The sequence below is a fragment of the Lepus europaeus genome, chromosome 12 (assembly GCF_033115175.1).
Source record: "Lepus europaeus isolate LE1 chromosome 12, mLepTim1.pri, whole genome shotgun sequence".
Classification (NCBI taxonomy): Eukaryota; Metazoa; Chordata; class Mammalia; order Lagomorpha; family Leporidae; genus Lepus; species Lepus europaeus.
In genome coordinates, this window is record NC_084838.1 from 9,404,247 (window position 1) to 9,430,632 (window position 26,386).

Here is a 26,386-nt window from a genome sequence, read left to right on the forward strand (position 1 = left end):
GTCTCTCCACACAGGGGCCCAAGGACTTGGGCCATCTTCTATGTTTTCCCAGGCCATAGCAGAGAGCTGGATTGGAGGTGGAGCAGCCAGGACTCAAATCAGCACCCTTATGGGATGCCGGCACTGCAGGCGGCGACTTTACCTGCTAAGCTACAGTGACGGCCCCATCAAATAAGTAAATCTTTAAAACAAAGAAACCTTCACAAAGAAACAGCTAGTAAGTGGCAAAGCCTAGATTTGAACCCAATAATTCCAATTGTAGAGCCAAGTTCTTTATCTCTATGTTCTTACTGCCTGTTCTCTAGATATTTGTTCAGCCAACAGTTGTCACTTTCCTTTCTGCAAGGGTACTTCAGTTTGTGGAAAAATTGAAGTAAAAGGTAAGTTTATATTGGTACAAACAAATTTTGAAATACAAACATAGGTGATTCATAAATTCTTAAAGGACCCTCGTGCATGGATTTCAGATTTTTTTGGACCAAGAAAAACTTTTTAATTTCATTTTCCACAAATTTTTTGGAAGTACCCTGTATCTTCACATTGCACGTGGGCCCAGAGATCAACTCTGCCTCCCTGCCCAAGACTGTTCCTTTGATTGCCTGTCTGTTTACCTAATCTCAATCTTTTCAATTAAATATGGATGTTTGAGAGCTTCAAATTTCTCTAAAACTGTATTGGTTTCCATCCTGCTGCTTCTCTTACTCTTGGGGAAAATAAGAGAAGAAGATTTTTAATATTTTTTACTTCAGTCTGAGTTTGTTTGCTTTTTTTTTTTTTTGACAGGCAGAGTGGACAGTGAGAGAGAGAGACAGAGAGAAAGGTCTTCCTTTTGCCATTGGTTCACCCTCCAATGGCCGCCGCGGTAGCGCGCTGCGGCCGGCGCACCGCGCTGTTCCGATGGCAGGAGCCAGGTGCTTCTCCTGGTCTCCCATGGGGTGCAGGACCCAAGGACTTGGGCCATCCTCCACTGCACTCCCTAGCCACAGCAGAGAGCTGGCCTGGAAGAGGGGCAACTGGGACAGGATCGGTGCCCCAACCGGGACTAGAACCCGGTGTGCCGGCGCCGCAAGGCGGAGGATTAGCCTGTTGAGCCACGGCGCCGGCCAGAGTTTGTTTGCTTTTATTTATCATTTTTTTTTCAAAGATATCTTTATTTATTTGAAAGAGTTACATAGAAAGAAGGAGAGACAGAATAGGGGTGAGGATGAGAGAGAAAGAATTCTTCTATCTACTGGTTCGTTCCCCAAATGGCCACAATAGCCAGGGCTGAGCCAGAGTGAAGCTAGGAGCTTTACCCAAGTCTCCCACATGGGTGGCAGGGGCCCAAGCACTTGGGCCATCTTACGCTGCTTTTTCTAGGCCATTAACAGGGAGCCCTGTCAGAAGTGGAGCAGCCAGGACTCGAACTGGTGCCAATATAGGATGCCAGTGTCACAAGCAGTGACTTTACCCGCTATGCCACAATGCCAGCCCCTATTCATCAATTTTCAGAATAATTAATTTATGTCCCAGCAACTTCCAATGGTAACTTATCAGATTTTTCTTTTTTGTATTATTATTAACTTACTGAATTTTATATTTGAAGTTGTTTTAATCCATTACCATCAATATTTTTTTATGATGTATAGACCGCTCCATCTTAGGCTATTGTTGTCTTCCCATATCCTTTTGCTTTGACCCCATTATTAGTTTGGAAAGCAGAACAAGGCTCATCTTGTATATTCTGCCTCACACCTGGAGTTAGCCTTTTCTATAAGGAATCCTGGCTTCTGCTCATGGGAACTGGATTTAAAGATTGAAAAGTGAGCCTTCCAGTACTCCTGATCAAGATAAACAGTTAGTTTCTCTGATAGATTGTTAAGAATCTTCTCTCTATGCCACTAAACCCTCGCCTTTACATCAGTTATGGTTACTGTGAACCTTTTTCTTTGAATTTTTTTTTAAAAGATTTATTTATTTATTTGAAAGTCAGAGTTACATAGAGAGTGAAGGAGAGGCAGAGAGAGGTCTTCCATCCAGTGGTTCACTCCCCAAGCCACAGCAGCCAGAGCTGCATCAATCCAAAGCCAGGAGCTTGTTCCGTGTCTTCCACACAGGTGCAGGGACCCAAGGACTTGGGCCATCTTCTGCTTTCCCAGGCCATAGCAGAGAGCTGGATTGGAAGTGGAGCAGCCTGGACTCAAACCGGCACCCATATGGGATGCCAGCACTGCAGGCGGTGCATTTATCCACTATGCCACAGCACTGGCGCAATTGTCTTTGACTTTGATGTGTTTATTTTGACAAATTTTTCCCCATTAGATTTTAGGTAGAGTAATACAAATTAATAACACTGAGTTAAGAGTACTAACTGAATCAATAGATTAATAACCCTGAATTGAGAATGGTGAATGGGTGTCAAAATTTTTTGAGGTACACTCATCAGACATGGAATACTGCATATTATACACTCTTTTGTGATAACTTTATTAGTAAGAGAAATACAGGCCAGAGTAGAGTACCTGGCATCATGAAGAGTCAAAACTAGTTAATCAGCTATTTCTAGAATGCTAATGGTTAAGTCAGAATGAAGAAGGGGCTTCAGTGGCTGATGTGAAGGCCACATCTTGTATAAAAGTGTTTTAAGAATACCCATGAAAATAACATAACATTAACCATACATGTGGAAAAGAAGGAAGTAGAAGAAATAACTAATACACTAGGGACAGCACCCAGATCCCCAGAAATTTCGATAGACCAAAGCGACATGTGGAATTTAATATATAAAGATTCAGTTGATCAAGGACAAATGTAAATAAAGACCTGCTGTTAGGTTCAACATTTAAAATGGAATAAGAAAGACATGAATTAATAGTATGTATGATAGGGGCTGGCCCTGTGGCATAGTGGGTGGGGCCTCCACCTGCAGTGCCAGCATCCCATATGGGCGCTGGTTCGAGTCCCGGCTGCTCCACTTCCGGTCCAGCTCTGCTGTGTCCTGGGAGAGCAGTAGAGGTTGGCCCAAGTCCTTGGGTCCCTGCACTCGTGTAGAAGACCTCGAGGAAACTCCTGTCTCCTGGCTTTGGATCAGCACAGCTCCAGCCATTGTAGCCAATTGGGGAGTGAAGCAGCAGATGGAAGACCTCTCTCTCTCTCTGCGTAACTCTTTCAAATAAATAAATAAATCTTTAAAAAATAATAGCATTATGATAAGTACTTCAGAGTTTACATGTTTCTGATTCTGATGTGAATTAAGTGGGAAAAGGGGCTGGAAATACAGCAGTCATAGTATTGGAAAGTCTTGGATTTTTTTTTCTTTCTAAAGGTCAGAGATAGAGATTTTTCATCTGCTGGTTCATTCCAGCTCCCTGCCAATGTACCTGAGAAAGCTGCAGAGGATGGCCCAAGTCCTTGGGTCCTGCACCTACGTTGCAGACCTAGAAGAAGCTCCTGGCTCCTGGCTCCTGGCTTCAGATTAGCTCAGCTCTGGCTGTTGCTGCCATTTGCAGAGTGAACGAGCTGGTGGGAGACCTCTTTCTCTCTGTCTTTACCTCTCTCTGTAACTCTTATCTTTCAAATAAATAAAATAAATCTTAAAAAAAAAAAAAGTATATGGCCGGCGCCACGGCTCACTAGGCTAATCCTCCACCTTGCAGCACTGGCACACCGAGTTCTAGTCCCGGTCGGGGCGCCAGATTCTGTCCCGGTTGCCCCTCTTCCAGGCCAGCTCTCTGCTGTGGCCAGGGAGTGTGGTGGAGGATGGCCCAAGTCCTTGGGCCCCGCACCCCATGGGAGACCAGGAGAAGCACCTGGCTCCTGCCATCGGATCAGCGCGGCTTTCTGCTTGTAAATCAAGTTGCAGATAGAGCAGATTTTCTGGATCCTGTGAGTCAGAAAACCTCTCCTTCAGGAGAGGTTAGTATTGTAGTAGTAGCCATTTTTTTCTTCTCTCATTTCTTATTTTTAATGAATCATATGTTATCAAAATCTCTGTTAAAAGCATCCATAAACTGGGAATTGGCATTGTGGCATTAGTGGGTTAAGCCACCACCTAGGAAGCCAGCATTCCATATGGGCACTTGTTAGAGTCCCAGCTGCTCCACTTGCAATCCAGCTCCCTGCAAATGCGCCTAGAAAAGCAGAGGAAGATGGCTCAAGTGCTTGGGCCTTGTACCAGTGTGGGAGACCTGGATAAAGTTCCTAGTTTCAGCCTGGCCCAGCTCTGGCCATACAGTCATTTAAGGAGTAAACCAGCAGATGGAAGTTCTCTCTCTGTCTCTCCCTTTCAAGTAAATAAAATAAATCTCAAAAAAGAAAAGTATCCAAAAACTGAAAGGTTTATTTTTTTCTTAATACAATTTATGACTGAATCAGTTTTGCTTATATGTTTCTGTAGGTACCAACACCAGAAAATTTAAAAGTTTTATAATTGCTAAACCTCTGCCACATATTATACTTTTTTTTTTTTTTTGACAGGCAGAGTGGACAGTGAGAGAGAGAGACAGAGAGAAAGGTCTTCCTTTTTGCCGTTGGTTCACCCTCCAATGGCCGCCGCGGTTGGCGCGCTGTGGCCGGTGCACTGCGCTGATCCGATGGCAGGAGCCAGGTGCTTCTCCTGGTCTCCCATGGGGTGCAGGGCCCAAGCACTTGGGCCATCCTCCACTGCACTCCCTGGCCACAGCAGAGAGCTGGCCTGGAAGAGGGGCATCCGGGACAGAATCCGGTGCCCTGACTGGGACGAGAACCGGGTGTGCCGGCGCCACAAGGCGGAGGATTAGCCTAGTGAGCCGCGGCACCGGCTTAAGGTTTATTTATTTATTTGAAAGAGTTACAGAGCAAGGGAGAGACAGAAAGATCGTCCATCTGTTGATTCACTTCCCAACTGGACTCAACAGCCAGGGCTGGACTATGCCGATGCCAGGAGCTGAGAGCCTCAATCAGGTCTCCCACTGGGGTTGCGAGGGCCCAAGCACTTAGGCCATTTTCCTCTGCTTTCCCAGTGCATTATCGGGGAGCTAGATCAGAAGTGGAGCAGTGGGGTCTCACTGATGCTCATGTGATGCTCACTTTAATTCCCTGTGCCACAGTGTTGTCCCCACATCTGTGAGGTTCTGAGAACTACATGAACCCATAAAGTAAAGCCTACCTGGTAGTCATAGGTGAAATCTTATCAGTGAAGAAATGAAAATGTGGTACTTGGGGATATTGATAAACGACTTTTTTGCACCTACCGTAGTAAAGCTTTAGTTTATATGATATCTAATAGAACATTGGAGGTTTTTATTTAAAATAGAACATTTGTATTGAAATTCCCTGGCACGTTTCTAACTCCATCATTTGGGGCAAGTCCGATTGAGCATGTCCCCAATTGTACATCTCCTCCCTCTCTTTTTCTCATTCTTATATTTAACGGGGATCACTTTTCAGTTAAAATTTAAACACCTAAGAATAATTGTGTGTTAATTACAGAGTTCAACCACTAGTACTAGAACAAAAAAATACTAAAATGGATAAAGTATTACATTGTACAACAACAGTCAGCACAAGAGCTGATCAAGTTACTGTTTCTCATAGTGTCCATTTCACTTCCACAGGTTTCCCCTTTGGTGCTCAGTTAGTTGTCACCGATCAGGGAAAACAAATGATATTTGTCTCTTTGGGACTGGCTTAATTCACTCAGCATGATGTTTTCCAGATTCCTCCATCAATGCCATCTCACTAGTCCATGTGATCAATTTCAGTTCACAATTGATCACACTGATAGGTCTAAGAGTCAAAGGGATCGCACAAACAAGACTAGTGTCTGCTAATACTAACTGATAAAATCAAAAAGGGAGAGAACGATCCAACATGGGAAGTGGGAGACACAGCAGACTCATAGAATGGCAGATGTCCTAAATAGCACTCTGGCCTCAGAATCAGCCCTTAAGGCATTTGGATCTGGCTGAAGAGCCTATGAGAGTATTTTATGCATGGAAAGCCAAGACATTCTGGAAAAAAGAAGAAGAAGAAGACCTAAATGAAAGATCTCTGCAAGTGAGATCCCAGTGGAAAGAACGGGGCCATCAAAGTAGGAGGTACCTTTCTCTGAAGGGAGGAGAGAACTTCCACTTTGACTATGACCCTGTCGGAATAAGATCAAAGTCGGCAAACCCTAAAGGCTTCCATAGCCTCGGCAACTCATGACTAGAGCATAGGGAGATTACTGACGCCATAAACAAAGAGTGTTAAATTGTTAAATCAACATCAAGAGTCACTGTGTACTTACGTCCCATGTGGGATCTGTCCTTAATGGGTTGTCCAATGTGAAGTAATGCTATAACTAGTACTGAAACAGTATTTTTACACTTTGTGTTTCTGTGTGGGTGCAAACTGATGAAATCTTTACTTAGTATATACTGAATCGATCTCCTGTATATAAAGATAATTGAAAATGGAAAAAAAATAACTTGGTGTTAAATTGGAAATTACATAGAAAATTAATCAATTTTTTTAAAAAATATCATGTAGGATCTCTGTCATTAATGTGCTGTACACTGTGATTTAATGTTATAACTAGTACTCCAACAGTATTTTTCACTTTGTTTTGCTATGTGAAGGCAAACTGTTGAAATTTTTACTTTATATATACTCAACTGATTATCTGTATCTAAAGAGAATTGTAAATGAATCTTGATGTGAATGGAAGGGGAGAGAGAGCAGGAAAGGGGAGGGTTGCGAATGGGAGGGAAGTTATGGGGGGAGGGGAGCCATTGTAATCCATAAGCTGTACTTTGGAAATTTATATTCATTAAATAAAAGCTTTAAAAAAAAATAGAACATTTGTATTCTTCTATAGAGGTCTAGTAGTCATGACTTCCAGACTTTTTCATGCTCTTTCCAGTAGCTCAAGCCCAGTACTCTAGGAAATCCCCTCCCACACAGAGTGAGTAGTGTTTGTATGTCATTTTTGCCTGCTTGGTTTCAGGACCTTATCTGATTTAGTTTTTAATTTGTTGCTATAACTTTGTTCTAATGTTTAACTTGAGCTTCCTATGTTTTCAAAAGGAAAATAAAAGGCATACTTAACCGGGGCAATTTCAATAGAATATCCTTCCTTTTTCTCCCTTTCCAGCCCAAGTAGGGTTTCATCTAAGTTAACTAAAGAAAAAAAAAAAAAAAAAAAAAGGGACAATAATACAAGAATGTGGTAACGTGAATTTGTCACAGTTTGTCCAATTTTCTCTTTGCTCAGTTAGGAAGTGCATCCAAGCTTTAGAAAGTCTGTAACTAGAACTGTAGAGTCCTCAAGAACCTAGCCAATTCCTCTTTCCGTGTGTGTCATTCTCTCTTCCCCTGCTTGTTAGTCTCATATATCTGCTTTTCTCTGTATTCCTGTATTTACTGTGTAACTTTGGCCAAGTGTTAATATGTCTGTTTCCCCGCCTGGGGGGAAAAAAAAAGGGTTATCCGTTTCTTGTGCTAGTGTAACAGATTACCACTAACTCAGTGCCTTAACAAACAAGTTGTTCTGGAAGCCGGAAGTCCGAGTCAGTGTCAGTGGTCTGAAGTGCAGGTGTTGGCAGTCGCTCTCTGCAGAAGCTCTATCCTTGCCTTTTCCAGCTTCTGATAGCTGCTAGCATTACCTTCTTGTGGCCAGTTTCTGCCTCTATCTTCACATTACGTTCTTCTCTGCATATATCTGTGTCTTCTATGTTTATCAAATCTCCTTCTGCCTCTTTTTTTTTTATTTAAGATTTATGTATTTATTTACTTGAAAGGCGGTGTTAGAAAGGGAGAGACATAGAGAGAGAGGTCTTCTATCTGCTGGTTCACTCCCCAGATGGCTGGCTGGAGCTAGGCAAATCTGAAGCCAGGAGCCAGGACCTTCTTCCTGGTCTCCCATGTGGGTGCAGGAGTCCAAACATTTGGGCCATCTTCTCTGCTTTCCCATGTCATTAGCAGGCAGCTGGATCAGAAGTGAAGCACCTGGGACTTGAACTGATGCTGATATGGGATGCTTGCATCACAAGCCGCAGCTTTACTTGCTATACCAGAACAGGGACCCCTGCTTCTGTTTTGTAAAGACACTTGTGATTGCATTTAGGGCCCATTAATACAATACAGAATAATCTCCCCAATTTAAGATTCTTGATTTAGTCACATATGCATTTTCCTTATAATGTAATATTTGTAGGTTCCAGGGATTAGGACCTGGGTATTCAGTTTACTGCCAATGGCAATCTAAAGCCTTATAGCAGAAGCTGACGTACAGGGCCGGCGTTCTGATCAGCAGGTTGAGGCTGTGCTTACTGCTTCAGCATCTGTACCAGAGTACCACTTGGAGTCCTGGTGACTCTGCCTCACATCCAGCTTCCTGCTAATGTGCCCGAGAAGGCAAAAGAAGGTGGCCCAAGTGCTAGGGTCCCCGTCATCCATGTGGGAGCCCAGGATGGGATTCCTGACTCTTGAGTTTGGCCTGGCCCAGCCCAAGTGGGCCATCTGGGGAGTAAACCAGTAGGTGGAAAATCTTTTTCTCTCTCGTCCTCTCACCCTCCCTCTGCCTTTCAAATAAATAAATAATTTTTAAAGAAGTTGGCATCTAATAAGGGTCTCATCAATTCAGCCTTCTTTCTCCTCTGCATCCCTGCTGCACACCATCATGCCCCTTCTTTAACATTGCCTTCAAATAGTTTTTAAAGATTTTATTTAGTTATTTGAAAGTCAGAGTTGCGGGGGGGGGGGTCTTCTATCCGCTGGTTCACTCCCCAGTTGGCTGCAATGGCTAGAGCTGAGCTGATCCAAAGCCAGGAGCCAGGAGCTTCTTCCGGGTCTCCCATGGGGGTGCAGGGGCCCAAGCACTTGGACCATCTTCTGCTGCTTTCCCAGGCCACAGCAGAGAGCTGGATCAGAAGTGGAGCAGCCAGGCCTCAAACCGGCACCCATATGGGGTACTGGCACTGCAGGTGGTGGCTTTACCCACTACGCACCAGCACTGGCCCCTAAATATTTTCTTTTCACATTAAAGTGTGGACCTATTAAAAATAATATAAAATATATATAATCTAATAATAGCTAACATTAAATATCTGTTATAGTCTGAGCACTGTGATGAATACTTTATCTCTGAGATATAGGGACCATCATAGTCCCATTGTGACAGCTGAGAGATATTAGACTCAGAGATGAAGTAACTTAGTTTGCCCAGGTTCACCCAGCTGGTGTCAGAGCTGAAGTTCAAATTAGAATCTTTCTAATGCTAAAGATTCTCTAAATTGTGGTGTACAGATGTTCTTCATCATTGTGCTTTGCCTCTTACTCAGGAATGAGGCTCAACTCTTTGATTTCCTCCTGACCTGTGTCAAACCTTCCCAGGAGGTTTCTTGCACCTCCAGACAGATCCTCACATCCAAGTTCACCCAGAACACTTTTTGTTACAAGCCTATCCTCTATCAGTTGCTTGGCCCTAAGTAATTTCAGTGTGAAGGAAGAAGGAGAGAATTGTGTTGTAGCCGAATTTCCTCCTAGACTAATTTGTTGTGATGCAGTGAACTTCTGGACCCTGGGATCATGCTGATTTGTTTATATACTAACACAAGGCTTGGACATAGAATGAATGTTCTGCTAGAATGAAAGCTTCACTAGGGATATTTTTTTAAAAGCTTTATTTTTATTTTTTAAAAAGAGTTACAGCACTGTGGTGCAGCAGGTTAACGCCCTGGCCTGAAGCTCTGGCATCCCACATGGGTGCCAGTTCTAGTCCTGACTGCTCCTCTTCCGATCCAGCTCTCTGCTATGGCCTGGGATATGCTATGGCTGGCTTTGGATTGGCGCAGCTCCAGCCTTTGTGGCCATCTGGGGAGCGCACCAGTGGATGGAAGACCTCTCTCTGTCTCTAACTCTCTTTGTAACTCTTTCAAATAAATAAAATAAATCTTGAGAAAAAGAAAAGAGTTAGAGAAAGAGATAGAGAGAGAGAGGTCTTCCATCTGCTGGTTTACTCCCCGTATGGGGGTGGACAACAACCAGGGCTGGGCCCATCTGAAACCAGGAGGCAGGAGCTTCTTCCGGGTCTCCCACATGTGTGCAGGGGCCCAAGCACTTGGGCCATCTTCTACTGCTTTTCCAGGCACATTAACAGCTTGATCAGAAGTGGAGCAGCCAGGACTTGAACCGGCACCTATATGGGATGCTGGCGCTGTAGGCTGGAGCTTTAACCTTCTGCACTGACCCCTCACCAGGGACTTTTATATACTGACATATCATGGATTAGAATAGTTATTTCGGTAATATCTGTTAAATGGCTGACTGGCTGGTTTACTGGGTGTATAGTTAGTATTTCTTCACTTGTTAAAAATTACAAGTATCATTTATTGAGTATATGAAGTGTGCTAGGCACTTACAAATATTGTCATTAGCCCTTAACATTTCCCTACAGGGTAAAATTAATGGAGTGTACATGAGAAAGGTAAAGCAGAGGGAAGAGTCAAAGATATTCCTAGGTTTCGACTTGGCTACTGGTCCCACTGATGATGAAACCCAGGGAGAGGCGTGTGTGTGTGTGTGTGTGTATAAAAATGCTGTGTTTATGGTAACTACAGGGGCCTATTCTTTTTTTTTTTTTTTTTCTTTTTAAGGGAAAGGGCTTATTGGTGGGGGAAACCCAACAGAGTGGAGGGAAGGGGCAAAGAAGGAAAAACAGAAAGAAGAGAGCATAAGAGAGAGAGGGAGAGAGAGAGAGAGATGTGTTCGGGAACGGGTCTTGTTAAACCTTTGCCGAGGGGCAGGCAGGGAAGTAGGAGCAGCAAATCCCATTAGGATGGAGGTGGGGCTGACACCGGTGGTTGAACTATGTGGTCACCTGGCTTCCAGCAATGGCGGCAGGGTCTAGAGCCTAGGATGGTGTCGGGGGCATAGATTGCACCATAGATAAGACTGCACCATTTTACTAAATTCCCCCCTTTTGTTTTTTATAAAGTAAGAATTGTATGGGATTATATTAGCCCCAGAAGTCCAGGGAGGGGTAGAGGAACGATGATCTGTCTTTTTTTTTTGACAGGCAGAGTGGATAGTGAGAGAGAGAGACAGAGAGAAAGGTCTTCCTTTTTGCCGTTGGTTCACCCTCCAATGGCTGCTGCAGCGGGCGCATTGTGCTGATCTGATGGCAGGAGCCAGGTGCTTCTCCTGGTCTCCCATGCGGGTGCAGGGCCCAAAGACTTGGGCCATCCTCCACTGCCTTCCCGGGCCACAGCAGAGAGCTGGCCTGGAAGAGTGGCAACCGGGATAGAATCCAGCGCCCTGACTGGGACTAGAACCCGGTGTGCCAGCGCTGCAAAGCGGAGGATTAGCCTGTTAAGCCACGGCAATGGCCACGATGATCTGTCTTTAGAGCTACTTCCTGCTGACATGAGGCAACAAAGTACTCTCTGCTGGCATGGGGCGATGTCTCATGCTGCTGTCTCCCAGGTGGGGAGCCAAGTATATCCTTGTAGCAGCATTTGGTTAACTGCCTGGTTGGTGAAGGCTTTGGTTTGCTCCAGTATCACTTCCTATAAACACTTAAACAGACATGGTAGTATAAAAGACAGGGTGGGAATAACAGCCAATGATCCTAAGAGTGGCATTAACCAAGTAACGAGAGAAAAGGAAATGTGGGAGGATCTCTGGACTCTTGTGAAGACTGTTTGATGGATGTGGTTGGAAGCTGATCCCAACCAAGTCTGGGAGAAAGGCCACTCATCTTTTGTGGGTAGAGAGGTTTGTCTGTAGAGAAAATTCTGAACAATCATACAACATTAAGTGGGGGAGAGGACGATCAATATACACAGGTCAGGAGTAGAGCCATTGAAATTAGAGTAGAGACTGTGTTTACAAAGGTATGAGGCCCCAAGTGGGCTAGACAGGACAGAGTCATTATTGGAGGACCCAAGAAAGGTGCTGTCTAAGCCACGAAAAAGTTTTCTGACTGAGATGCCAATGGATACCGACAGAAGGGGCCTGATAATAATTTGGTGGGCTTTAAGGCCTTGCCAGTAATGAGGCCCAGACCTATCTGTCTCTTCACTTGGGGTACATCCTAAGGGAGATGTGAACCTCCTTGGGGAAGGTGCCCTGTTGACTTCCATTACCTAGCTGGCCTGGGAGGAGAGGTGGCCAGGTAAAAGCAGGTGGAGGAGTTTAATCCTGAGACAAAGATTCCAAAGATGCTTCCTGTGTGCCAGTTAGCCTGGAGACAGAAGTGTTCTTGATCTACCCAGAGCAGGGTTGCTTGTTTTAGATATTACAGGTATAAAGCCAGTTTCCACTATGTCTAACTTGAACACATTCAGTTTCTGTTTCAGATGATCGGGCTGAACAACGAACCTGTCTCATTTGTGGGGACCGCGCTACAGGATTGCACTATGGAATCATCTCCTGTGAAGGCTGCAAAGGGTTTTTCAAGCGGAGCATTTGCAACAAACGGGTGTATCGATGCAGTCGTGACAAGAACTGTGTCATGTCTCGGAAGCAGAGGAATAGGTGCCAATACTGCCGCCTGCTCAAATGCCTCCAGATGGGGATGAACCGTAAGGGTGAGTCTTACTCATGGCTCTCTCACTGTCCACTGTTTGCCCTGACTTCACGTTTGGCTCCACCCATTATGCTTTGGAGATAGTTCCGAGTCTGCACTATATGCCAGGTCTTATTCTGTATACTCATAACTCAAAAATAATTATGACACAGTTCCTGCAAGTAGGAACCTTCCAGACTAGGTGGAGAGAAGGACAGGGGTGATGTTAAGGATTCTGTGGGAATGAATGCACAGGCCCCATGAGGCAAGACCCCGGTTAAAAGTCAGGGATTAACTGGAATTAATATACTCCACTAGTTCTTTCAAGGGGGTGATGACAAGAAGCAGGAATTCTGGCTGAAAATGCATGAGGCGAGAGGACCTCTGAATGTGCTGTCGCCTTGTATGCTAGAACCACAGCATACTCCAAGGCTGGGCATACTCCTCAGTCTGTGTCCAGATTGGTGAGAAGTTTGGAATTTGCATGCTTTCTAATAGCCATAGTCTAAAATGATATGAACAAACCAATATTCTAGTAGTATGAATATGAAAGACTGCTTTATAGGATGGGTTGGGGTAGGGAAAATGGAAAAGCCACCTGGGAAGTTTTTTTGTTTATATAGAAGAGTCCAGAAGGAAGGTATGAGGATCTATAGGAGGGGAGAGGAAAGAATGGGGAGATGTAGAAGAAGCTTCCTTGTAGGAGCTGGTAACATACCGAATGTGGGGCAGCACCAAAGTTGAAGTTGAGGATTTGAATTAAGAGTAATGACCCAAGGCCAGTGTTGGCAGAGTGGGTTAAGCCTCCATATGGATGCCAGTTCAAGTCCCAGCTACTCCACTTCTGATCCAGCTCCCTACAAATGCACCTGGCAAGACAGCAGAAGATGGCACTTGCACCCATGTGTGACACCCAGGTGAGGCTCCTGGCTTCTGCTCAGCCCAGCCCCAGCTGTTGCAGCCATTTGGGGAGTGAACCAGCAGGTGAAAGATCTTGCTCTGTCTCCCTCCCTCCCTCCTTTTTCTCTCTCACTCTGTAACTGCCTTTCAAATAATAAATAAATCTTAAAAAAAAAAAAAAAGGTAATTACTGTACCAGAAAAATAAATGTCAGGAAGGATGTGGCAAAATGTTGGCCTTGGCAGAAGTATGAGGTACATTAGAAGAATATTCAGAGATATCCACCAATGAAATTGATATATAGGATAGGAACTGAGGTGAACAGTCCTGCTTGCAATGTGGAGCTGTGGTATTTAAAGTCTTGTCAGTGGGTGAAAATCATTCACTTAGCTTAGACACAGAAAAAAGGTCTAGCACCTCACAGATCTACCACATGGCATAGCTGTTTGCATGTTGGAATGCCCTGTGTTTATTGGCTGCTACACAAATGCCAAAGCAAGGCATTTGAAATGTTAGCAAGTTTGTCCCCTTTCTGTCTTTCTAAGCTCATCTTTTGTTGAGAACAGTACACCTCACATTGTCCTGCCTCTGCTCATGTTCTTTGTTCTACCTGGAAATACTTTCCTTCCCCACTGTCAGTTTCCTCTTACAGACATCTTTCCCAGCTACCAGCACCAAACAAGTACTGTCCTGAAGAGATTCTGTGGTCATCGTTACCCTGATTTGGTTTTGGCTTCCACTTTTCTCATCTCCCTTAGTTGTTTTCACTGTGAATACTTTATCAAAGCACAATTATGGGCTGCCTTCTTAAATGCTGTTTGATGAATCATCCCACTTACTCAGTTGCTGTGTGAAATTCTGAACCTTCCAGCCAAACTTAATCTATTGTAGGGAAGAGAAACTTCCCTATGCATCTCATAGCTCCTCTGACTGACCGGAAGATGGCACATAAGCTGTGAGGAGTGGGGATTGTTACTTTAAGTCCATTTGCCTTCGGAGCAGGAAAACTCTGTTGCCTGGTGAAAGCTGCCTTTCAGAGAGAAACCCTGCCACCTCCTGGTTGATTCTGAGAAAGCAGAATTAACATTGCTGCAGCCATGTGAAGATTTGGAGGGTGAGAAATAGTATGAAACAGTTGTGGTCAACACATAATTCTATGCATTTAATCAAAATCCATAAAATTATACACTACAAAAATACGTTTTATTGCATGTAAATTTGTAAAGGTTATTTATTTAAAATGCAGAGAGAGAGATGGATGGATCTTCTGTCTGCTGGTTCATTCCCCAAATGCCCACAACAAAAGCAGAGCTAGACTAAACCAAAGCCAAGAGCCAGGAACTCCATCCAGGTCTCCCACATGGGTGGCAGGGACCCAGCACTTGAATTATCTGCTGTCTCTTAGGGTGTGTATTAACAGGAAGCTGGATGTGAAGCAGAGGTGGGAGTCCATCCCAAGCACTTTGATATAGGACATGGGCATCCCAAGTAGTGGTTTAGCCCACTGTACCACATACCCTGAACCCTGCATGTAATTTAAAAAAAAAAAAAAAGTCAACCAGGATGTGGTAGTCATGAGGGATAGGGAGCAGGGAGCAGAAAGGTGAATCAGTGCCCTGACCAACATGCTGCAAATGAATCCTATAACCATGCTGCAAGGAATGGGGAAGAATTGGAGCTGACCTTGGTAAACTGTTTTAATTGTATACAGTAGGCTAAAGAGAAAAAGAAGTATATACAAACAAAGCACTCTAGTTTGTTAAAATTTGTTTCTCTCAAGGTGATGTGTCAGGAATTCTGTCACTACTTGTATACTAAGATTAAACAAGTAAACTATATTGTAGATGATGAGAGTGAGGTTTATCACATCAGAGAAAGAAGTTTTTTTTTTAAGATTTATTTATTTATTTGAAAGTCAGAGTTACACAGAGAGAGGAGAGGCGGAGAGAGAGAGAGAGAAAGAGAGAGGCCTTCCATCCGGTGGTTCACTCCCCAATTGGCTGCAATAGCTAGAGCTGCACCGATCTGAAGCCAGGAGCCAAGAGCCTCCTCTGGGTCTCCCACGTGGGTGCAGAGGCCACAGCAGAGAGCTGGATTGGAAGAGGAGCAGCTAGGAACAGAACCGGTGCCCATATGAGATGCCGGCGCCTCAGGCCAGGGCTTAACACCAGCCCCAGAGAAAGAAGTTTTAAATCAGTAAAGGAGAAGGCTAGAATGAAACCTCTGGTGTTAGCTTGGAATTAGTGATACTAATATAGATGCATAGATGCATGGGTAGATAGATATAAAAGAACAGATGTGTGTGGGTATATTAGTTAGTACATGTATGTGTATTTCCAAGCTCTAGTCACTACAAGAAACTACAAAAGCAATGATATTCCAGTAGCAATGAGTACACCTAGTACCCTGGTCTCAGCTTCTTAGTATCAATAAAGTAAGTCAAGACTCCTTGTAGAACTGGTTGATTCCAGGGCTGGGGCAAGAAATACATAAAAATAGCCTGGCATATCTTGTGATGGCAGGAAGTTGAGAAGTACTTTTGAAAAGAAAAAGCAAAATTAAGCATTTCCAAAGAGGGCATAAGCCAACCTGGAAGAACTTTCAGTGACCAAAGTTGGAGCAACCTGAGCAAGAAAATAACTGTAGTATTAGTTCACAACCCATATTTCATACTGAAATAATGGAGTAAATAGAGAAGTGACAATTCTTTATAAAAGAATTCCAATCAATTACATCTAGAAGCCATGAGGACAGTAGGTAATCACTGTTAAAACACTCTAGTGATAAGTGCTGCAGGAAGACCCATTGATGGATGCTGAAATAAGTGGACATTGGCTTAAACAGATGCAAAATATTGTGTAGTCTAAAAATATCTAGTAATTACAAAGGGAAACTGTTAAGTTTCCACAGAGAATTCTGACAGATACTACTTTGGCCAAATGGTCAGGGTTAATTAACATAAGGAGTAAAACGTTGACATCATATACCCAGGGTACACCCTGAGAAGTATACACATCCACAGAGACAAGTTCATTCTCAGTCTCGTCATGAGGAAACAGACACACCCATATTGAGGACAGTCCTCAAAATATAGCTAACATTCTACAGAATACTCTTGGAAAGTGTAAAGGTCACAAAACAAGGAAAGACTGAAGAATGTCACAGGTTGAAAAAGACCATGGAGATATAACAACTGAATGCAATGTGTGGTCCTGGATTGGGTTCTAGAACAGAAGAGTGATGACATTGGAACAACTGTAGAAATCCAAATAATGTCTGTGTTACACCAAAGTTAGTATCTTAGTTTTAATGAATAGTCTGTAGTTAGGCAAGATGTTAACAGAGGGAGAGAGCTGGGTGTAGAGTCTATGGAAACTTTCCCTACTGTTTTTCAACTTCTAAACTTGATGTCAAGATTTTAACTAACTTTAAATTAACTAAGAATATGCAACTGCTATTGGCAGTTGCTAATGGCTGGGGCATTCTTTCTATGTGTAAGTCAGCCCTCTGTTGTCCCCTATGTCTGGATAGAGAACTGAGTATCTTTTCAGACCTGGAAGTTGGCTGGTCAGGAAATGGGTTAGCACAGCAGTTGGGTGAGCTCTCAAAGATAGTGAGTGGACGCTGAGCCCTGTCTTTCCATCCCACTGTTGCTGCAATACCACCCACAGACACTTCCCATCCTTTGTGCAGTTGGTCTGTCTTACTTATTTATTCATTATAAATAAATCCTTTCTTTTCTTTTTTCCTTGTTCATTCAATTATTCTACCTGATCATAGTTTTTTGTTTGTTTTTAAAGATTTATTTATTTGAAAGGCAAAGTTAGAGAGAGATAGGGAGAGACAAGATTTTCCATCTGCTGATTCACTCCCCAGATGGCTACAACAAGAGCAGAGCTAGGCCAAGCCAAAAGCTAGGAGCCTGGAACTCCATCTGGGTCTCCCATGTGGGTGGCAGGGGCCTGGGCACTTAGGCCATCTTGTGCTGCTTTCCACAGAGGCACTAGCAGGGATCTGGATCAGAACTTGAATGGGTACTCATATGGTTAGGCAGTGGCCTAACCCACTATGACACAACTCTAGCCCCTCTTACAGTCTTCTAGATAAAATCTGGCTCCTCACAGTGGCCGCAGCCACTTCATCCTTTTCTTTCCCCACCTGTGAATCCCTACATCTCAACTTTTCACACACACACATCTGTTCTGAAAGCCCAGTGATGATTCCTGTTTTGGGGGCTTTGCTTGTATGATTTTCTTCCTGGTGTGTTCTGCCCCTACTTCTTCACCTAACTGTGTACTGTATACTTTCCTTTCAAGACACAACTTATTTGTAACATTCTCTAAGAAGCCTTGATACCATCTCCCACTAGATGAAAGTCTTCTTTATTCCCACTGTCATAACCCTCCACCTTGTGTTATCTTTGTCTATTTACCTGTTTGTCCCATTGCTAGTGAGCCCCTGAAAATTCATGACCAAGCCCTATCTTTCTCTCTTCATTCAGCAGCTATCCCAGTAAGGGTGGGGCACTTGTTGTGAAATCGAGTGACCATCATGGAGGCCGTGGTAGGAAGTGGGATGGGAAATACTGTCAACAGAAAGAGGAAGCTGCACTGAGCTTCGTGGAGAGAATTCATGTCAGATGTAATTATGTTAAAAATTTATATTCCCTGAACTTTGTGGTTTCACATATATGTTGCTAATTAGTTAGATTAAAAGTAAGAAGGTCAAGGAAAGCTTATCAGAGGAAGTGATGTTTGCAGAATGGCATTTTGAGACAGTAAGGCTGTATTATATATATCGCTAAACCAGAGTAAAAAGTGCCCCAGGACACAGCACAGAAACTACATGGAGCACTGGGAAATCTCAAAGAGAGATAACGTTCCAGCAGAATCTTGAAGGACTCGAAATCCAAGCTCCTTAGAAATTTAAAGGGATTGGAAAAAAAACTTTAAATTTTGTATTCATGTTTTATTTTGCAGAAATTTAAAATTTTAGAAAATTTGCAATTTGTAGTAGTGAGAAGTTCACACTATAACCTCCACTCAGGTTCACCAGTTGTTAACATTTTGCCGCATTTACTTTATCATTCTCCCTGGTGTATCCTTCTACTGTCTCCTTTTGTGTATGTGTCCTCCCTCTCCACTTCACATCTAACATAACCATAGTATCATTAGGCAGAAATTTATGATGGCATAATACTATTTTCTAACTGCCAGACTTATTCGGCTTTCTCCAATTATCCCAATGTCTTTTTATAACAACTTTATTTTTTTCTGATTCAGGAGCTAGTCCAGGGTCACACATTACATTTGGTTTTTATGTGTCTGTACTTTCCTTTAATCTGAAATGATTCCCAAGCTTTTCTTGTATTTGGTAACATTGTTGATTTTGAAGCGAACAGATTGTCTATTTTGTAAACTATCTCTCAATTTGGGCCTATCAATTTCTGCAGTTAGATTCAGGTTATGTATTTTTGACAAGACTGTCACATAAATGATGTATCCTTCTCAGTGCATCATGACAACAGCATGTGATATAAGTTTGTCCTATTATTGGTAATGTTAGCTTGAATCACTGACATAAGATGATATTACCAAATTTTTCCACTGGGGCCAGCGCTGTGGCTCAGTGGCTAAAGGCGTGGCTTGCAGTGCCAGCATCCCATGTGGCCGCTGTACTCCAGTTCCAATCCAGCTCCTTAATAATACACCTGGGGCGACAATGGAGGATGGTTTTGGTATAGCATTTAGGGTAACAGATGAGCATGAGAAAATCCCATAGGAAACAGATCACAGAGGTTCTTAAATGCCACGGTAAGGCGTTAGACTTAGCTCAAAGGCCAAAGGAAGCCACTGTTGGGTTTGGATCAGGGCTTCGATTTAGTTAGCTTTGTATCCTACTCATATTTCTGTGTTTGGGGTTTGGTTGTTCTTCCAGGCCCAAGCAAGTGAGGAATGGTAGGTACATAAGTTCTTGAGTGGAAAGTTGTTTGCACTGTTTTGGAGCAGATGGAGGAACTTGCTGGCACCATTGTCTTGGGAGTAGATGAGAGGTTCAGCAGAGTCATTCGTGTAATACTGTACCTGGGAGACATTTGTCCTGTTTAATCAGATCACTGCTAAGAAAGTTGCTCATAACTCAGTGTGTTGTTAAGGAACGAGTTCATCTTTAGAATCAGAAATATTGGGGCCAGCGCTATAGCACAGTGGATTAAAGCCCTGGCCTGTAGAGCCAGCATCCCATATGGGCTCCGGTTCAAGTCCCGGCTGCTCCACTTCCGATCCAGCTCTCTGCTATGGCCTGGAAAAGCAGTAGAAGATGGCCCAAGTCCTTGGGCCCCTGCACCTGCAATGGGAGACCCAGAAAAAGCTCCTGGCCCCTGGCTTCGGATCATCTCAGCACTGGTTGTTGTGGCCATTTGGGAAGTGGACCAGCCTCTGCCTCTCTGTAACTCTGCCTTTCAAATAAATAAATAAATAAATCTTTTTAAAAAATCAGAAATATCAGCTCTACCATTCTTCCCTGAATAACCTTGAAGAAATCTCTTTACCTCTCAGCTTCGTTTCCTCAGCTATAAAAATATATGAGATAATGTACACTTTCCAAGTTTGCTATGAGGATCAAATGAGATAACATATATGCAAATACATTATAGGCTTTAAAATATGATCCAGGTTTTTATTTGAAAAAGAAGCACTGTGACACATTGTATTGTTTTCCAGACCTCAGACAGCTTCATACCATCCCCACAGACTTTACCTCTCTTACTAGACCAGTACTGTTATTTACCTTGTTCAGTAAATCAAAGGGAATCAGTGAGTGGAAAATCTGGATAAAACGTTACACATTAGAGTAAACGTATAATTAAGAGTTTATTGGGGTGGGTTCTGTGATGTAACAGATTAAGCCACTGCTTAGGGCCCCCAACCCTAATCCACGCCTGGATTTAAGGCTTGCCTTCACTTTCAGTCCAGCTTTCTGCCAGTATGTACCCTGATAGGCAGCAGAGGATGGCTTGAATACTTAGATCCCTGCCACCCATGTGGCTTGGAGCTTTGGCCTTTGGCCTGGCTCAGCCCCAGCTTTTGTGGGCATTGGGGGGTCAACCAGCAGATGGAAGAGCTCGCTCTCTTGCGCGCGTTCTCTCTCTCTCTCTCTCTCTCTCTCGGTATCATTGTGCCTTAAAAATAAATACATGAATTTTCAAAAAGGAGTTCAAACTTAAAAAAAAAAAAACCAGTTTATGCACCATCTAAAAGTATCTTACATTTCCTCAATGGGATGTATACACACTGTGCGATGTACTAGTAGTAGAAAGAAGGCTGGATTCTAACCCTGATTCTGCTGTTTAGATTCTGTTGCCATATGCAAAACAGGTCATTTCTCTGCACCTTAGCTTCATCTGTTCAATGGGGAGTGATGTTGATACTCTCCTTATGAATTGTTTTACCAAGACAGTAGGACCTAAAGCCTGGTAAATGTCCATTGGATATGAGTTTCTTTATTCTGGTTAGAGTTGAGAGAGAATATGGGTTTTTTAATTTCAGAGGAAGAAATTGGCAAGATATAAGTCTTTAAGATATGTGGTCCGTTATACAAAATAGTAAAGCATGTAAGTTCTTCCTCACTTACAGGACAGTGAGAGTGAAAGTGCCAGCTGGAATGTATCCAGTATCAATTCAGTATCATATCTGCCAATGACAGATCTGTGTTCTGTACCTGTGAGATGTCAGTATTGAATGCAGAAGTATCTGAACACTCTCATTCACCCTGGAACATCATAGGAAGGATTTTAAGGATTTTTAAAACTTGAAATTAGGTTGAAAGAGAGCTCCCAGAAAACCACCAGCATGTATTTAACTCTTTAATACAGGCTGGGTGTGTTTCTCACTCCAGATTCACAGCAACATGTTAGAAAGCAGGCCATGTCACCTCCACTTTGCAGATGAAGATATTAATGTTCTAGCAAAGTTGAGAATGGAACCTTGGTTTTTTAATTCCTTTATGCACAGAAAAGAAGCAAGAAGAATTAGTTTCTGAGTGCCTTCTTTATATGCCAAGCCCCATACATATTGTTTTAGCTATTCTATGTTATACGACAGGACAAACCATACGACAAGTACCAATATTCCCTCTTTACTTTTCAGTAAACTGAACTTCAGAGAGGTGAAGAAACTTGATTGTAATCACACAGACCTAGCAGAAACAGGATTTGGACCCAGCCTTTCTAATCCTGAAGTGTGTAATCTTTTGAGGATACCAAGAATGGTATCTATTTTAAGGAATACGAACTTCTGTCAGCCTGTCACTACAGAAACTGAGTGATATGTGTGGAGCCCTCGCCTTTGGAGGTAACCAGGCCTGCCCAAAGGACTTCCTAGATTCCGTTTTTTAGTTTTGTCTTCTTTGCAGTGGGTATATTATAGAAAAATTGCCGTCAGATAATACTATTAGCTTATGCTCTGTGGTTAACATTACCCCCAAGCCATCCTCCACAATAGCCATCACAAAAACTTTTTCAAAAATTCCAACATAGCATCACCGTCCATTCCTTCATGGCCCCCTCTTGGCTCCTCAGCGGAAGTCCACACTCTTTCTTTCTTTTTTTTTTTTTTTAAGATTTATTTATTTATTTTAAAGTCAGAGTTACACAGAGAGAGGAGAGGCAGAGAGAAGTCTTCCATCTACTGATTCACTCCCCAGTTGGCTGCAATGGCCAAAGCTGCGCCAATCCAAAGCCAGGAACTAGGAGCTTCCTCTGGGTCTTCCCACACAAGTTCATGGGCCCAAGGACTTGGACCATCTTCCACTGCTTTCCCAGGCCATAGCAGAGAGCTGGATCGGAAGTGGAGTAGCTGGGACTTGAGCCGGTGCCCATATGGGATGCCGGCACTGCAGGCGGCAGCTTTACCTGCTACACCACAGCACCAGCCCCAAAGTCTACACTCTTAGCCTGGCATTCAAGGCTTTTTGTGGTCTGGGCCCCAGTTGGTCTCTCCAGCTTAATCTCTTGACATTGAACCATTGGAAGTTCCCAGGAAGAATGGTTCATTCTTACTTTAAACTTGAGACTTCTCTGTACATTGTTCACTCCAGATAGGAGTACATTTTCTTCTCTTTTAAAGGTTTGTTTATTATGTATTTGAAAGGCAGAGTTAGAGACAGAGTGATCGTCCATCTGCTGGTTTGCTCCCCAAATGGCCACAATGGCTGGGGCTGGGCCAGGCCAAAGCCAGTAGCCAGGAGCTTCCTCCAGGTCTCCCACTTGGATGCGGAAGCCCAAGCGCCTGAGCCACCTTCCACTGCTTTCCCAGACACATAAGCAGGGAGCTGGATTGGAAGACAGGACTCAAACCAGAGCCCATATGGGATACTGGCATTGCAGGTGGCAGCTTAACCCACTGCATCACAAAACCAGCTCCGGAGTACTTTTTCTTGCCTGCCTAAATCCTTTTAATTATCTGTTAAGACTTAGTTCACAAGACTGGCGCTGTGGCATAGCAGGTAAAGCTGCCACCTGCAGTGCCGGCATCCCATATGGGCGCCAGTTTAAATCCCGGCTCCTCCACTTCTGATCCAGCTCTCTGCTATGGCCTGGGAAAGCAGTAGAGGATGGCCCAAGTCCTTGGGCCCCTGCACCCACATGGGAGACCCAGAAGAAGCTCCTGACTCCTGGCTTTGGATCAATGCAGCTCTGACCATTGTGGCCAACTGGGGAGTGAACCATCTAATGGAAGACCTACCTCTCTCTCTCTCTCTCTCTCTCTCTCTCTCTGCCTCTCCTTTTCTCTCTGTGTAACTCTGACTTTCAAATAAATAAATAAATCTTTAAAAAATAAAAAGACTTAGTTCACTTGGGGCCGGCGCTGTGTCGCAGTGGGTAAAGCCGCCTCCTGCAGTGCCAGCATCCTATATGGGCACCAGTTCAAGTTCCAGCTGCTCTACTTCTGATCCAGCTCCCTGCTATGGCCTAGGAAAGCAGCAGAAGATGACCCAAATCCTTGGGCCCCTGCACCATGTGGGAGGCCTGGAAGAAGCTCCTGACTCCTGGCTTTGAATCAGCCCAGCTCTGGCCATTGTGGCCATTTAGGGAGTGAACCAGCAGATGGAAGACCTCTCTGCTTTTGTCTCTGCATCTATAACCCCGCCTTTCAAATAAATAAATAAATCTTTAAAAAGAAAAAAAAAAAAAAAAGACTCAATTCACAAGTTCTCTTTTCTAGAAAGCTTTTCCTGACATCAAAGTCTACTTTAATTGGAAATCAGGAGCCCCTTCTCCTGTACCTTCATCTTAAGTGCTCCGTAAACAGAGATGATAATAATGTTAGTCGTTGCTATTCTTAGTGAGTCTAGTACTATTTTAAGGATGCTTTTTTATGGTTAGAAAATGCTAAGTAAGCCCTCAGCTGCAAAGAACCCCAGTGACTGCTTTTGCAGGAAGGAGCCAGTAAAGTCAGAAGTCTGATTAATAGGGGCTGGCATTGTGATATAGTGGGTAAAGCCGCCGCCTGCAACACCAGTGTCCTATTTGGTCACTGGCTCTTGTCCTGCTCTACTTCCAATCTAACTCCCTGCTAATGTGCCTGGGAAAGCAGTGGAAGATGGCCCAAGTCCTTGGCCCCTGCCCCCAAACTGGGAGACCTGGATGAAACTCCTGTCTCCTGGCTTCAGCCTGGCCCTGCCCCAGCCATGGGGCCATTTGGAGAGAACCAGCAGATGGAAAATCTCTCTTTCTTTCTCTCTTTGTCCTTTTCTCTCTATAATTCTGCCTTTCAAATAAATAAATCTTTCTAAAAAATTTAAAAACCTAATTAATTAAAAAAGCAAAACTGAAAACCTGTTTTCCTGATCTTACAAATTAGACTTAAAATTATGCTAGGAATAAACATTATTTTTTAAATGTAAATATTCTGTCTATCCCTTCCCTAGAATTTACCAAAGCCTTTAGCTGCATCATCCTGATGGGATATTTGTAGCTGTATTGAATGTGTGTAGTAAGTACCCAGAACTTTGGAGCTAAGAAGTATCTGCTGCCTACGGAGTAGCCTGCAGTTATAGAAAATGTGCTTTGAGCCTAGAACAACCTGTGTTTTAATCAAGGCTTCACCAATTACTTAAGGCTTTGGGCCAAATAAATTCTCTTTTTGTGCTTAGATTTCTATGAGTATGCTTCTGACTGTCTTGACTGATGTTTCCTTCCAGCTATCAGAGAAGATGGCATGCCTGGAGGCCGGAATAAGAGCATTGGGCCAGTCCAGGTGAGTTCTAGGCCTCACTCTGTGGTTCATCCTGGAAGCATAGGATACCAGATGCTCCTCCTGTAGCTGCTTACGTTGATCTGTTTTGTCTGCTGCTGCAGGGAGCCATTTTTGCTTTCATTCCTGTAAAACTGTTTTAGAGTCTGAATGTAAAAGTGCTTAGAAAATCGTAAAGGTGTAAGATTATGCATAAAGCTCTTCTTGTGATCCCTCATCCCTTCCTAAGAACTTCCTAGGCAGTGAACCGATTCTGATTCTGAACCATCTGGGCAACTCTTTTTGTCAACCACCTAAGGTTAAGATAACTTAGACTACTCCTTGTTTCATCTAAAGATGTGTTAACAGACGGCTCATTGCCGTATTTATAAGAGTAGGAATGATAATACCCTGTTTAAGCCCACAAACATTTATTAAATTCCTACTCTGCAGGCTCTATATTGTGAACCCAGTGTAGTACAAGAGTCAGGCATCAAAGCACAGTGAGAAATAATAGAGGATGCCCAGGGAGCAAAAGGGAGGGACTGGAGCCATAGTTTGGGGCAGGGGACCCTCAGGGAAGGTTTCCTGGAGAAGGTGAAGTTTGAACTGAGTCCTGAAGGAGGAAGAGGAATTAACTGTGTTGGGAAGGTGTGGGAGGCATCCTTTATTCTTGCTAGATATGATAGACTGAAAAGACCCAAGGTTGAATTTCTTAATTTTTTTTTAAGAGGGGCCAGTGCTGTGGTGCAGCAGGCTGAAGCCCTGGCCTGCATCACCGGCATCCCACATGGGCACCAGTTCAGGTCCCAGCTGCTCCACGTCTGATCCAGCTCTGTGCTAATGCTTCTAGGAAAGCAGTGGAAGGAGGGCCAAGTCCTTGGGCCCCTGTACCAATGTGGGAGACCTGGAGGAAGCTCCTGGCTCCTGGCTGTAGATCAGCCCAGCTCTGTGTATTGCAGCCATTTTGGGAACGAACCAACAGATGGAAGACCTCTTTCTTTCTCTGTCTCTACCTCTCTCTCTAACTCTGTCTTTCAAATAAATAAAAAATTTTAATATTATTAAAAATTTATTTATTTGAAAGTCAGAGTTAGAGCCAGGACTGGGCCAGGCCAAAGCCAGAAGCTAGGATCCAGGAGCTTCACTTGGATCTCCTCATGGGTACAGGGGGCCAAATAGTTGAGCCATCTTCTGATGCTTTCCCAGATCATTAGCAAGGAGCTGGATCAGAAGTAGAGCCACCAGGACATGAACTGATGCCACTAAGGAATGCCAGCATCACAGGTGGCAGCTTTACCCACTGTGCCACAACACCATCCACCAGTGATGACTTTTTGAGGAGTGACAAAGAGTTTGTTCAGTTTGGAGCATGGAGTAAAGTGGCATGAACTGGACAGATTTCTTGAATTTGGAGTCAGTCCTCTAAAGGGTAGACTTCAATTTTTTTTTTAACTGTAAGGAAAGCCGTTATGAGGCCAGCCTCTGCCCCTTGTTCTTATTTGCCAGCAGATGAACTCCACGAGGATGGAGAATTGGATAAATATATGACCCACCCATCAAATGAACCCATACACTAGTGGGTAAGGAGCCTGGTTTAAGGATTATTGAGGGGGCCAGTGCTGTGGTGTAGCAGGTTAAGCTGCCATCTGAAGTGCCTGCATCCCGTACGGACACTGGTTCGGGTCCTGGCTGCTCAAGTTCCAGTCCAGCTCCCTGCTAATGTTTGTGATGCCCTGGCCTA

At 43.7% G+C, this 26,386-nt stretch overlaps 1 protein-coding gene across 1 annotated transcript in view; it reads left to right on the forward strand.

Moving 5' to 3' along the window:
• Nucleotides 1–26,386, forward strand: part of NR6A1 (nuclear receptor subfamily 6 group A member 1) — a 74,097-nt gene that overhangs the window by 20,563 nt on the left and 27,148 nt on the right. The window contains exons 2-3 of the mRNA XM_062207582.1: nucleotides 12,288–12,530; nucleotides 24,611–24,666. Coding sequence (XP_062063566.1) covers nucleotides 12,288–12,530; nucleotides 24,611–24,666 — 299 coding nt within the window. The remainder of the gene's footprint in view (nucleotides 1–12,287; nucleotides 12,531–24,610; nucleotides 24,667–26,386) is intronic.